Genomic DNA, 13,873 nt, shown 5'->3' on the forward strand with positions numbered 1-13,873 from the left:
TCCTTTCCCTTCCCCCTTTCCCTTCCCTTCCCCCTGTCCCTTCCCTTCCCTTCCTTCTCCTTTTTCCTTTCCTTCCCTTTTAATTCCTTTTTTTTCCTTTCCCTTTTCCCTTTTGATTTTTCTTGTCTTTTTTTCCTTTTTCCGTTGTTTTCCATAACGTCACGAGACGAGGGCTCCCCCATTCTCCCCTAAACAACCCACATATTTCTCCCTGCAGACTCCAACACCACGGAGGGCGTGCAGGTCCGGCTGGTGAGCGGACCCAGCCGCTGCGCTGGGAGAGTGGAGGTGTTCCACAACAAGCAGTGGGGCACCGTGTGCGACGACGGCTGGGACCTGAGTGATGCCAAGGTGGTGTGCCACCAGCTGGGCTGCGGGACGGCGGTGTCGGCCCCGGGCAAGGCTTATTTTGGCCAAGGGGCCGACCCCATCTGGCTGGATGATGTGGAATGCACGGGCGCCGAAGCCAACTTCTCCCATTGCAACCTGAACAGCTGGGGGCTCCACAACTGCAACCACGAGGAGGACGCGGGAGTCGTGTGTTCAGGTGATCCCGGGGGTGGTAAAAAACACTCAGAAATCCCTGGCGTCATTCTCCTGCGCCAGGATGGAGTCAGCTCTGACTCGGTGTCACGGTACATTTGCAGATGTGTGAGGTGATGGGGATGTTCCTGTAACGGGGGCGTCCGTGCAGGGGAAAGGCGTGGTGGGCACGGGGAGCACATTGTGCATGCACCCGGAGCATGTGGGCATGCACAGCCCGTGTCTCTGTGTCCCTCTGTCCCTGCGCTGCGTGTGACGAAGTGGAGGAGCCCACCTCACCCCCTCTGCTCTCCGCTGCAGGCACCAACCCCTTGCAGCTGCGGGTTAAGGACGGTCGGAGCCCCTGCGCCGGGCGCGTGGAGGTGCTGTACAACGCCAGCTGGTACGGCGTCTGCAGCAGCGGATGGAGCTTGCTGGAGGCAGAGGTGGTCTGCAAGCAGCTGGGCTGTGGGCCGGCACAGTCCGTGCCCACGGGAGCTCATTTCAGCCGGGAGCACCACCCTGCCTTCCTGGAGGGGCTGAGCTGCCGGGGCACGGAGTCGCTCCTCCTGGAGTGCCAGCGGAGCAAGATCAGCCCAGGGCTGTGCAGGAATGGGGCGGCAGCTGGCGTGGTGTGCTCGGAGCCAAAAGGTGAGCGTCCAAAAACTCCCTACAGCAACTGGCAGTGCACTGTCCGCACTGGGGGCGAGAGGCAGGGCTCACCGTGGGGATGAAGTGGAAAGGCGGAGTGCCCCCCACGCCACGTCTCGTGAGGCTGAGCTGCTTCGGCACAGAGGTCTGCCTACAAGGAGAGTTCGAGGGGAGGAGGGAAGGGTTTTGGCCCCAGAATGGTGTATGCAACCCTGGCATGGCTATTTCACTGCAAAAGGGGAGATGGAAAGGTTGGGGCACGTCTTTGTCTAAGCAAGCTCTCAAAGGTCTTGCTCGTTACCCACATGCAGTGAGCTCAGTATCACTGCTGGGCACATCAGAGATATTTTTATGATCTTAGCCAGTGTGAATCTGGCTGAACAGCCAGCGTTATTTTTATGAATAAGCCAGCGTCTGCCATTTCCTCTTGAAGCTCAAATTTCTTAACCCTCTCTGTGCTCCCTTCAGGACTTGCCCCCTCTCCATGAAATAGGTTATAAAAGAGGTAGGACAATTACAAAGGATGGATCAGGGCCAGAATTATGCCTTTCTTTTCTATGCATAGCCTTGGACTCCAAACGCTGAGGAGGACAACCCACCAGGGAGGCGATGGAGCTCTTGTAAGAGCAGGAGTGCAGCAGGGATGAGGAACACGAAAGGTTTCTCAAACCCCGCAGCTTATCACATACCTACAGACGTGATTATAGGTGGGGTATAAACCCTGTTCAGGGTTGAAGCATCTCTCAGTCCTCACACAGCGCTGCGGGGCACTGCAAACTGGTTTGAAAAGGGATCGGTCGCACTTGCGGTGGGAAGCAGAGAACAGTTAGCTCCGGCTATTAAAACACAGGTTTTAATACTAAATGTAATTAAGGAAAGCCCTGCTCTGTCACCAGCTGAGATGCTGGGGGTTCGGGTCAAGTTTGGTTTGATTTTCTTCCATCTGCTGCTGGCTGGAAGCAGGATCTTGACCCGGGGGTGCTCTCCCCACAGGCTCTCCATCATCCTGCTCCGCGCTGGTGGCACTGCTTGCCCTGGTGATGATGGCAAGCGGAGTCCTGCTGTGGCTCTACCTGAAAAGGAGGTGCATCGGCGCAGACCTAGCTGCAGGTGAGTCCCCCCACCTCGCTTCAAGGTCCCCATCCCCATACACCAGCCATCCCGAGACCCAGAGATCTGAGATGATGCAGCACCCGGAGATGGGGTCACCTCAGCTGAGCTTAGGGGATGCCATCGCCCCCAGGCCAGTCAACGTTGCGTGTCCTTGTCCCCATCTGCTTTGCAGACCGTGGGCGCCCCGGGGAGCAAGGTGCCTCCGCAACGCCTTTCCAGGCTGCAGGAGCCATCTACTACCCGGCCAAGGGAGAGTCTCCTGAGGATGCTGACACGGAGATGACTCAGCTCATGAAGGAAGACGCTGCCCCGTGATGCTGGCACGATTCCTGGTGCAGGTCCAGCTCCCCAGAGATGGCACAGGCCTCCCCCTTTCCCCTTTTCCTCATGCACCTCATTCTTCAGTGCAGGACCTTTCTCCCCCAAAGCTCCTGTAGACCTGCAGGAAGCCCTACCACGCTTTCCAGGAGACTGCAAAGCAGCAGCTGATGGGCTGGACATTTATAAGCCATTCTTTACCAATGACTTCTACTCAGGAGCCCTAAAACAGCTGCCCAAAGGGATCCCAGTCTTCTGAAGGTTATTTAACCCATCTTGGCACTCTCCAGTTAGCCTAAGGGGTTCTCTGGTGGCAAGAGCCATACCGAGCAGTACAGTCTGGTGGCACTGCAGCCTGGCACATTAGCACAGAACCTAAAACAGGAGGAAAACTGCTAATGAATTAAATGAGAAGTGTTCCCATCCATCCCAGGTGCGATGAGTGTGAATGCTATGAGGGATACGTGATGCTTTGTGCTCATCTGCCATGGAGCCAGCAAGGGCTGCCCGGTGCTTCCTGCACTGGGGGGGCTTCCCCAGACCTTGCAGATACAGGCAAGCCCCCATTTATTGCCCGGCCCAGGTGCAAGAGCTACAAAGCTAACTATTCTTGGCTGCATTAGGCAAAGCATCACCAGCAGGTCAAGAGGTGATCCTTCCCCTCTGCTCAGCACTGGGGACGCTGCACCTCGAGTGCTGCGTCCAGTGCTGGGCCCCCAGTCCAAGACAGACATGGACATGCTGGAGAGAGTCAATGGAGGGATACCAAGGTGATCAAGGGACCACCTCTCCTATGAAGAGAGGCTGAGAGCCTGGGGAAGAGAAGGCTCAGAGGGGATCTTATCGATGCCCATAAATCCCTGGAGGAAGGGCGCGATGAAGATGGAGCTGGGCTCTTTTCAGGGGTGCCCAGAGTGGCAAATGAGACAAAATTCACCTTCAGAGACCATTTGGGAAAGCATCCTGAGGAATGAATTGACTCAAGGTTAAGCCCAGAACAGATCACGTAAGTATTTCCAAGCAACGGTCTACTGGCTGAGTCGTCCAGAGCGCTGTCACGGGTGCAGACAGCCTCCAGTGCAGACATTTATAGTACAAACCCTTGAACTAATGCAGCCAGAGCCTTTTGTACAACCCTCAGTGACTTCTGCACCTCGTGAGATGTTAAATGGGATGGAATTACCAAGTGGAACCAGGTACAGAGAAGCAGAACGCATGGCAACGCCCTGCCTTTCTCGGTCTTTGCCAGGTCATGGGCTTGTTGTGCCAGAACACGTCCAGTCCTGCCTCCAACTTCCCTGGGGGCGAATGACATCCAAAAACTGGGAAACGCATAAAACTGAATTAACAGAAGGTGAAAATACCGTTTTGCCTCCCCGGTTCTCCATGTTTCTCCTTTTCCTCTTGCCACTTCAGAGGGGCTCTTTCCTTTCTAATGTTCATCTGTGCTAGTGGCGCTGCTCATCATTTGCAACACGTTACAAAATAAATATCCACTACCTTCATTCCTTGGCCATGCGATGAAAAACAGTGATGATACATGACATCATCATATATTAATGTATATCATATATATACGAAAAATATATGAATATATATATGAATACATGTCATATAGGAAAAACATGATGAAAACCAGTTTGCACCAGTATGCAAATGCCACCCAGCTACACCTCTAGGTGCACTGCTACAGGCGCTGCTTCCCCAAACGCTGTTACCTGTCAAGGGACTGAGTCATGTTAATCAACTGCAAAGTGAAACAAACTCCATGTCCTCCTTAGACCGAAGTCCTGAAATTCGGAGCAGTAAGGAAAAATAAATTGAAGGACTCCATGCAAGCCTTCCGACCCTCAGCCCAGGTAACCTGTCCTCTAGGTCTTACATGAGAAACTCCAGCTCACTGGATACTGGAACAAACTTGAGATCATCCTTTGGGCCACAGCTGAGCAGGCCGTAGGGGGTCTGCAGGACATCCAAGGAGCACAAAAGCAGAAGTAATTTCCTGCAGGGGCAAGGCCGTACTTTCCCCTGCTGTTAGCCATAATGCTATTGCTTGGTGACGCACGACTCCAGCTCATGAGGTCACCTTTAATTAGGAGACAGGTGTCTGGTAACAGCCATTCTGTGGACTGAACCACCACAGGAGGCTGGCATATTGGATATAAGGTCTGTAAGAGATGCATGCTCTCTTGGGAAAAAGCAGCTAAAGGCCAGCTGGATACCCCAGGTCATCTCTGATGGCCTGAGGAGTTGAATTCGACTCCAAGGTCTCCATCAACTGCTGGTAGCTGAGGCTTGAAGTGCTCAATTCAGGGTCCCTACACAGGTAACAACTGCCACTGGAGATACCTTCAGGCACGTGACATATCTGCAGAGATAAAATGTGACATAGAGGAGACCTGGAGTGCCACAAGTGACACCGTATCTTCTACACCTCCCACCATCAGGGTCACCATCTGTCCTCCAAATCCCAGCCCTCACGTTCTTGTTCATCCAGAGTTCATCCTCAGTGCTCTGAGGTGAGGGGCAAAGGGCCAACGTTGCTTTAACACACATCAAGCAGGTGCTTTGTGGCTAATGCAACAGCTTCAGCGTCCCACCAAGCTTCAAATGGTGAAGGACGTTCTCTCCCTGATGAGTCAAGGAGTGCCATTTCTGCTTCTCCTAAACCCAGCCATCACATTCAGGCAGCTCCCACAGCCACACTATCCGTCCAGCCTCCTGAGAGCTGCTTGGGCAGTACCTTCTCCAAGCTTTGCAGAAAGCAAAGGACAGAGCTACGACCTTGCTTTCAATCAGCTCTCGGCAAAACACCTGGGAAGCCTGCAGGGCTGGGGAAAGGGCCGACCTAGCACATGCTGCGGCGACAGATGCCCTGCACACACACCTGCACAAACACTGCAGGCAGTCCCACAGCACGCAGCACCGTGGTGATGAGCCTGCGACAAGAAGGGACTGCAATGGGACACCCCAGGGACAGAGGAATGTGGGTTCAGCAAGAGGATTCAGGGGCTGTGCTGGCACTTTGTGGGCATCTGTTCCGAGGAACACGTATAGCTGCTTTTAAGCAGTCTCCATCCTCTGATCTCCTAACTCCTGTGAAAACGTGGAGGTGATCTGGGTAGTAAACGAGTAAAACAGCTCAAATAAACCATGTTCTTGGATGGTGACACTGAGGTTCTCTCACCAGCTAGAGGCTGAAACAATCCCAGACCCAGCAAAGGGATGGCACCAGGCACGTCTGCCTCATCCACCACCAGAGCAGGACAGCACAGCTGAGCCAGGCAAGAGGATACAGCCCTGACACCACCACGAATGGTCCTTCACTTTCCTCACTGGCAGAGCCACTGTGTCCTTTCCCCTTCCCTAGAGGCTCGCAGGCTTCAGATCCCAGGCTGGGAGCCTGTTAAGACAAGGACGTGTCCGCCACCAAGTGGGGACAGTTTGCCCACCAGAGGAGCAGCCACCGACCAGACAGGTTGCATCTCAGACACAGCCCTGAGGTCAAGTCACAACCCTGTGACCTGGCTGGGAGCTCTGCAGCTGGTAACAGCACTGCAAAGAGGCCAGAGCCCCTCCAGTGCCTGTCTCCAGAGCTGAAATGGGAGGAAGCTGGGAAGCCCTGGGGCGAGGGAGAGGCCAGCCTGACCTGCAGGCCCATAACCCTCCTTACAGCGCATCCTCAGAAGTGCAAACCCAAAACAGAGCTTGCTGGAAGGTTTTTGCATTGAATAACTGTGGGACGCGGGCTTTGAAGTGGTGAAATCCAGACCTGAGCTAGTAGTGAGGACCGTGAGTTAGATACACCAGCTCCTGAGACAGTTAATCCCCTAAAAACCCATCCACAAGGTCACCAGGCTCATGCCAAAAGCCCAGAGGCAAGCACGGATTCAGCCACTAGCAGCAGTGGGCTCGAACAAGCAACGAGGCAAAGACATCGTTAAATAACTGTCCTGTAATTAGTGTGCAGAGTGCTGAGGAGCACACCTCCCCTCCCGCCCCCAGTGCTACAGGAACCATACAAAAGGGGGATGGGGTAGGACCAGGATCACCAGGAGTCCGAGGGTCGGCACCTCCAGTCCCACAGCCCCAGCGTGCAGGAAGGTGCCCGTGACACCAGGTCCCTCCAAGGCGGCTCAGATTGGAGGATGGGGCTTGCCTTCGTAAGGAAAGGTCCACGCGCCACCCTCGGCCCAGCAGCAGGAGCAGCCATCAGTCAAAGAGAACAAATCCAGACTTTGGTGGCAGCAGCAGCGTGGGTGGCTCTAGACCTGGTGCTGCCGTTGGACGCGCTGGGCACGCACGGCATGGGAACGAGGAGGATCCAGCGCTGGTTGTGTGTGCTCTCCCCTTCCTCGTCCAGGTCCCACAAGCAGCTACAAACAGCTTACAGCACGGCTTGTCCCTTGACAAGGCTCCCAAAGCAGATCACAGCATGTGCACCCCCCCCACCTGCCTCACCGGCACCCTGGGGCAGAAAGGAGGGTTAGTGTTTCCAATCCACAACAGGCTCCTTCCTCCGGATGGGCTGGGAGAGGCAAGACGGTGGCTCCTGTGTGGCTCAGCACCTCTCCTCCAACACCTCCCCAGAAGATACTCCCCCACCAGCACAACGTGGGCAGCTCCTTCTCCTCCTCGCTCCGGCTCTCCCAGGGTCACCCTTCCACTCCCACCCCTTCCCCTGTGCCTTGAGGCCAGGTTTTAAGTGAGAACGCACCACCTGCAGCCAACGCAGCCCTGCCTCTGCTCCCTGCCCAGGAGAGAACGGAGGGGGCCTGCGTGGTGCTGTACCAGCAAAGCGCCCGCGTGGCCCCTGCACAGCAGGGCGAAGGGCACTGCTTTCATTATTAACCTGATCATCAGTAGCAGCGTGAAACATGGACGGGACGCTTACAATTCATGAGAAGGAAAGGAAGGTGCCTGCACACCGCTGTTCCCCATCGTGCTTTCCACTGATATACACCCCCCAAGAAACGGACAGGGCTCCTGCTGCAGGGCTCAGTCACAGGCAGCAGCGTACCCCTGCTTCGAGGGGCTCCCCAGGAGCACCCAGCCTACCTCTTGCACCCAAGGAAGGCAGCAGCGTGGCCCCAAAGCACGAGGCAGACATGCTGATGGAGCCCGCTGCGTGGCCAGGCTGAGCTCCGCTTACTGGGGTAACTAAGTAAGTCCTCCTTGCAGCATCCCTTAGCATCAGCCAAACAAAGGGCTTGCCACGGCCTGGCTGATGCTGGTCTTCAGAGCTCTGGACGCTGGCTCTCAGCCGCACCGCAGCCTTGGCCAGCCCAGCTTGCCTCTGGAAGCCACCACGGCCTCCTCCTAGCAGGACTTGTGGCTGCCCGTCGGCGGCGTGCCACAGGCTACAGCTCGCTGCCACTGGCCAGCCCGCGGCCAGCAGCGCTCAGGGACGGCACGCCACCTCCCTGCAGGCAGCACCGGCTGGGAGAGAGGAGCCCAAACTTCAGAGCTCAGTTAGGACCCCCGTGGGATCACCTCTCTGGGAGGAGCATGGAGAGAACGGCACGTGTCAGGGTTTGGCAGAGAAAAGCCATGCAGCTGAAGCCCTGGTGGGTTCGGGCTCGGGAGGAGAGCTGCAGCAGCACCCACTTCTTGGGCTCCTCTCCAGGGACGCTGCAGCAGCCCCCTGCACACCTACGGGAACACGCGCTGCAGCGGGCTGGCCTGGGGCTCGTCTGCTGCTGCAGGCATGCTTGCAGCACACTCGCTTATGGCTGTGGGCTTCTTGGCCTCAAAACGCTTGCGCTGCGCACGCTGCTCCGGGGCTCAGCCGTCGCGGTGCACGCGCTGGTGCTGCAGCAGGTTGGACGGGTGAGCGAAGCCTTTGTCGCAGACGCTGCACTTGTAGGGGGTCTCGCCCGTGTGCACCTTCTCGTGCACAGCCAGGTAGGCCAGGTCCTTGAAGAACTTGTGGCAGAAGCTGCATTTGTAGGGCCGCTCCTGGCTGTGCACGCGATGGTGCTGCAGCAGCAAGGAGGGCCGGGCGAAGGCTTTCCCGCACGCCTCGCATTTGTAGGGTCGCTCCCCAGTGTGCGCCCGCTCGTGGATCACCAGGTAGGACGACTGCTTGAAGGCCTTCCCACAGGTTTTGCAGACAAAGGGGCGCTCGCCCGTGTGCACGCGTTCGTGGGAGGAGAGGGCGTTGGACTGCTTGAAGCCCTTGCCGCAGAGCGGGCAGACGAAGGGGCGGTCGCCCGTGTGCACGCGCTCGTGCACCTTGAGGCTGTGCCCGTAGGTGAACTTCTTGCCGCAGACGCCGCAGACGTGGGGCTTGTCGTCGCAGTGCTGCCGCTGGTGCAGGAGGAGGGCGTTGGAGGTGGGGAAGTCCTTCCCGCAGTCCGCGCACTTGAAGGGCTTCTCGGTGCAGTGGGTGAGCGTGTGGCGCTGCAGCTCGTAGGGCGTCTTGAAGCTCTTGTCGCAGCAGGCGCAGTGGAAGGGCCGCTCGCCCGTGTGGATGCGCCGGTGCTCCTGGAGGTTGGAGGAGCGCTTGAAGCGCTTGCCGCAGAGCTCACAGCGGAAGGGCCGCTCCTCCGTGTGCACTAGCCGGTGGCTCTTGAAGTCCGAGTGGCGCTTGAAGGAGGCCTCGCAGAGGTCGCAGCGGAAAGGGCGCTCCTCATTGTGCACCACCTCGTGGCTGAAGAGCTCCCAGGCCCGCTTGAAGGCCTTTTCGCACACGCCGCACTGGAAGGGCTTCTCGTCCACGATCACCTCGCGGATCTCAAACTCGGCCCCGCTGCTGGCCACGCTCGCGCCCCGCTTCAGGTGGGGCGGCAGCACCACCGCTGCCTCCTCCAGCTCGCCCGCCGCACCGCCCAGCACGAGTTTGGCGGTGGAGTAGATGCCGTGCTCGTCAATCAGCTGCACAAAGTCCGGCTTGGGACGGGCATCTCCGGGAAGAGGCGGCTCGGGGGAGCAGGATCGGGAACCTTTTCCCTCCTCCTCTTCTTCGCTGCTCTGGGGCACAAGAGGGGCCTCCTCCAGTCCGTTCTCCAAACGGCTTTTCTTCCGTCGGAAGTCGCCGGCCTGTCCCCAGATCAAGCGCAGCCTCTTTCCCCGGGAGGGCCCTGGCTCTTCGGCTCTCTCCCCAGGTCCTGGGGATGCTGGGGCCGGGCTCGATTTGGGCTTCAGATAGAGCCGGTGCTTCCGCCGGAACGGCCTGCGGGGCTGCAGCTCCCCCGGTGCCTTGGGCTCGGGGCAAGGGGCACCCCCCTCACCCTCTCCTGCCTTTTGGCCAGGGCTGTCCACATCCTGAGGGGCGAGGGAATCACGCCCTTGCGAGCAGCGTCCTGAACGGCGAGGAGAAACCTGCCTGCGCAGCTCTGGGGAGTCTCCCGGCAGCTGTGCCCGGGTGGTGTCCTCCTCTGGAGTCTCCTCCTGCTCTTCACCTTCAGGCCCATCTTCGGAAATGCAGACACGCCGCAGGGAAAAGGGGGACTCGCAGGCTGGAGAGCCTGGCTGCTCTTCCATGGCTCCAGGCACCGGCTGCCAAGCCAGACAGGACCCTCTGCAAAAAAAATCAGGAAGGAGAGAACATGAGAGAGGCGACCCATCGCCGGGCAGGACCGTACGACAAGACCATGAAGACAAAGACGCGGGCTGAACAGCATGCAGGGAGGTGTGCCACATGAGCAGGGACTGCAGCACTTGCAAAACCTGCTGTCAGCAATTCCTCTTCACCTTAGGGAAATCGAGTTGGCTGGGAGGTGCTGGAGAGACAACACGGATCGATACTTCTTCGAAATCTTTTTACTGATTAACCTGTTATTAGCAACCAAACCAAGCTGCCGGTAGTTATCCACTTGCACAGCCTGCTGCTTGCTCACCCACAGCTACCTGGCTGGAGCTGTGGTTGAGAAGCCAGCCTCAGCCCTCTGGCCAGGAGCTGGGGGTCGTACCAGCTCGCCAGCAGCTCCCAGGCCGGGGTTTGGGAAGCTCTCTGCAGCCCCGCAGTCTGTCTGCCAGGAGTTTATCAGCTCCTGTGGATTCACCAGCACAGCTCTGCCCTGCTCCACAGAGGCACCCGGATCTGCCTCACCCACCTCCTGAGCAATGTTTGGGCTTTAAGAGCACCCGAGCTCCACATCACGCAGGGGAGAGCATTTCCGGTGGCCTAACGTCAACACAGAGCAGAAACCGCTGCAAAACCAAACATGAAACCGTCCTACAGGTCCCTTCCACTTGAGGACTCTGCAGGCCTGAACAGAGAAATAGCTGCCAGGAAGTAACAAGCAGAAGAGGAGCTGAAGAGAGGAAAGAGACGCTGAGAGGGCACGTGGTCAAAGTTTCCCCAGGCCTGATTAAGTTGCAGAGACAGCTGGCGCTGTTGAATTTGCCAGAACCGATACGCTCCGGACGCAAAGACTCTGCCCCAAGGCCACCAGCACGCACTGGAACCAACAGCAGGTTGTGAAACTCAGGCCACATCCCAGAGGGATGAGCCCGCAGTGCCCCTGACACTGCTGGGGACGGGGCTTCAGCCAGGCAACTGCAAGGGAAGGCAAAGGGCTGAGATGTCAGGACGCAGGCTACGCACCGGGTGAGGTTGAGCGCTATTAATAACAGCTCGATTCCATTAATAGCAAGAGCTTAATGAATAAAAGGTGCTCCAGGAACCGCTGCTTATTATCTGTTACTCCCGCCCCCACTCGATCTCGAGTTACAAAAAAAATAATCACAACAAAACCGAGTGGGTTACAATGCAAGATTTGGTTTCACTGCCGTAGAGAAAAAGCGGTCAGCCCGAAGCTTTGTTAGTCCCTCGCTCACAGCTGCAAACAAGGCTGGGCCTCAGAAGGGCAACCTGTGCTAGTTTAAGAAGGTAGCAAGTCGAAAAGAGGGGAAAAGAAGGTAGCTGTTAAATGTATCACACGCAGCAAAGGGGGAAAGGGACGGGAATCTGAATGAATCAGAAGGTCAGAACCAAAGAAAGCCAGCAAAAGATAAAAGCAGCAGAAATCTGTACCTAAGGGACCGCTTTTCATCTCCTGCTGAGATGGGCACGTAGGGGTTGCTGCCCTCATCACCCAGGCAGGCCGTCCCTCAATCCGTCACGCACAAATAAGGCTGGAAGCAAGGATAAGGGCTCAGGATTGCCCTGCTCCTGAGCACGCTCACCTTCCGGGATGGATCTGGACCTCCCTTTCAAGCCCACAGCTCCTGCTCTTGTATTAAGGCTTCAGGGCCCTCACACAAGACTTTGGGTTGAGTCCTCAGGGTGACCAGGAATTCCCCAAGGGGACCCCGGAGCCCCATAACCGACACCTACGCTTACCTCCAGGTACTTAAAAATCAACAAAAAAAGATGGAATCGCTTGCTTGTGGAAGAGATGGCGCAGAGTCCAGACTGACCCAACACCATAAATTGATGTAAGACAATGAACCACCTCTGCTGTGCCTCTGGTTTTCTTCCCCAGCGAGGACGGGACATGAAGCACAGAGTCCTAACGGGGAAAGGAACTCAGCGAGACACCGACTTACCCCGTGCCGCGAGGGATCCGCCGCCAGCGGTCGGTTCAAACCACACGGTGTCGGAGAGGTCCGCCCTTGGTGGCGCATGCGCATGGTCACAGCAGGAAACCTAGGGGTCCATACCAGGCAAGAGGTCACACAGGGGTGTTTCGTGCGTGGAGACAACTGAATTTGTCAGTTTTATTGCCTGCCCCATCCCGGAGCCTGCGGGGGTGCGGGAAAAGGACCGAGGGGCTCAGCCCGGCAGGGTGGGAACAACGGCCATGAAAACGATGGTTTGTGACCACCAGATTTCCACAGCCTGGGCCCAGAATTGGGGGGAGAGCGGACGAAACCACTCATAATGCAGGAAAAAATACCTTCTGCCCTGGAGAGCTGAAGAGACAGGAAGGGGTGAAACAGAAAGGGCAAGGTGAAAAACAGGAGGCTGCTGGAAGAGAGCTTCTGCATGCCAAAGCAGAGAAGATCTGGGGGGGGGTTAAAGTGACTAAAAGCAACAAAAGGCTGCGGGAGAGGCGTTCCCAGTGATGGTGCAGAGCTGGTTTTCCAGTTAAGAGCTGGAGAAGTAGCAGAGAGAGTCCTGGGACTGGCCAGGGATGCTCCATGGAGCATCATCAAGCTGAGGCGGAGAAGGAAGAGCTAACTGCAGGCTATAAACGTAACCAGAGAGAAAGTCAGAGAACGGATGGGTGTCAGAGAGGAAAAAAGAACAGCTTAAGTCGAAGGACAGTGCTGGCATAAGAGCAGAGAGGCAGGACGCAGCGATGGGTGAGATAATTAGGATGAATTAGCTCCAGCTCAGCAGGAACGGCTGAGCAAAAAAATATATATTTTTTTTCACCCCCTTCCCCAAAGCAGCTGGATCATTTCACTGCGCTGGCTGGAACCAAGACGCGCTGCCGGCCCCACGGCACCACCTCAGGGAAGGGTCAGACCCTCCTTGTTGTCACCCCCTGCCCCCAGTACCAGCACAGCCCCACGGGACGTTTCGGGATGGACGGGACCTTCAAGATCATTTAATTTCACCCCCCTGCCCTGGGCAGGGACCCCCCTCCCACCAGCCCAGGCTGCTCACAGCCCCATCCAGCCTGGCCTTGAACACCTCCAGGGATGGGGCAGCCACAATTCTCTGGGCAGCCTCTTCCAGTGCCCCACCGCCCTCCGAGCGCAGATTTTCCCCCTTACACCTGACCTAAATCTGATGTTTTTTACCTTAAAGCCATTCTCCTTGCCCTGTCCCCACACCCCTACCAACGAGCCCCCCCTCCCCATCCCCCAGCTTTACGGCAGCCCCCTCAGTCACGGCCAGGCCGCTCCCAGCTCTCCCCGGAGCCTTCCCCTCTCCGGCCTCAGCTCCCCCAGCTTCGGCGGAGCGGGGCCGCGGCCCACTGCCCGCCCCCGGCCCTGCCCCCCCCCGCCCCGCCGGAACGCCCCCATCCCTCCGGTACACTCCAGCCCCCCCCGGTACGCCCCCAGCCTCCCCGGTTCCCACACAGGCCCTCTCAGTTCAGCCCCCCCCCCCCCGGCGGGGAAGGCCCCGCTCGGCCCCTCCGCCGCCCCCGCGCTCGGCGGCTGCTCCTCGGCCCGTTCCCCGCCCCCCCCCGCGGGCTCACCCCGGGGCCGCCCCCGCCGGGCCCCGCCGCCTCCCCTCACATCCGGCCGCTGCCGCCGCAGCCTCGCGGCGCCTCCCCCGCCGCCGCTTCCGGCCGCGCGCCGCGCCGCGGGCAACGTCACTTCCGGCGGCGGCGGCGGCGGCGGCGGGGCGGGGGCGGGAACGGAGGGG

General features: G+C 58.0%; 2 protein-coding genes across 3 annotated transcripts in view; one reads left to right on the forward strand and one right to left on the reverse strand.

Annotated features, from left to right (window-relative positions):
• LOC118155477 (deleted in malignant brain tumors 1 protein-like) overlaps positions 1-2,601 on the forward strand; it is a 47,734-nt gene extending 45,133 nt beyond the window's left edge. The window contains exons 30-33 of the mRNA XM_035308768.1: positions 194-547; positions 844-1,173; positions 2,167-2,283; positions 2,459-2,601. Of these exons, the coding sequence (XP_035164659.1) occupies positions 194-547; positions 844-1,173; positions 2,167-2,283; positions 2,459-2,601 (944 nt within the window). The remainder of the gene's footprint in view (positions 1-193; positions 548-843; positions 1,174-2,166; positions 2,284-2,458) is intronic.
• A 4,591-nt stretch (positions 2,602-7,192) lies between these two features.
• Positions 7,193-13,806, reverse strand: LOC118155489 (zinc finger protein 2-like). Of its 2 annotated transcripts, XM_035308787.1 has the most exons (3): positions 13,704-13,806; positions 12,100-12,199; positions 7,193-10,126 (listed from the first exon to the last, which is right to left on the reverse strand). In XM_035308787.1, the coding sequence occupies exon 3, from the start codon at positions 10,087-10,089 to the stop codon at positions 8,389-8,391; it is 1,701 nt and encodes a 566-aa protein (XP_035164678.1). In that variant the 5' UTR covers positions 10,090-10,126; positions 12,100-12,199; positions 13,704-13,806; the 3' UTR covers positions 7,193-8,388. The 2 variants fall into 2 exon arrangements, with proteins under 2 accessions (XP_035164678.1, XP_035164679.1); XM_035308788.1 differs by lacking the exon at positions 12,100-12,199 and having other exon boundaries at positions 13,704-13,754.
• Between the last annotated feature and the right edge of the window lie 67 nt (positions 13,807-13,873).

Source organism: Oxyura jamaicensis, chromosome 31 (genome assembly GCF_011077185.1).
Source record: "Oxyura jamaicensis isolate SHBP4307 breed ruddy duck chromosome 31, BPBGC_Ojam_1.0, whole genome shotgun sequence".
NCBI classification, from domain to species: domain Eukaryota; kingdom Metazoa; phylum Chordata; class Aves; order Anseriformes; family Anatidae; genus Oxyura; species Oxyura jamaicensis.

Bases quoted from the DNA above. Each gene is read 5' to 3' on its own strand.
- LOC118155489 (XM_035308787.1), bottom strand. From the start codon at position 10,089: ATGGAAGAGCAGCCAGGCTCTCCAGCCTGCGAGTCCCCCTTTTCCCTG.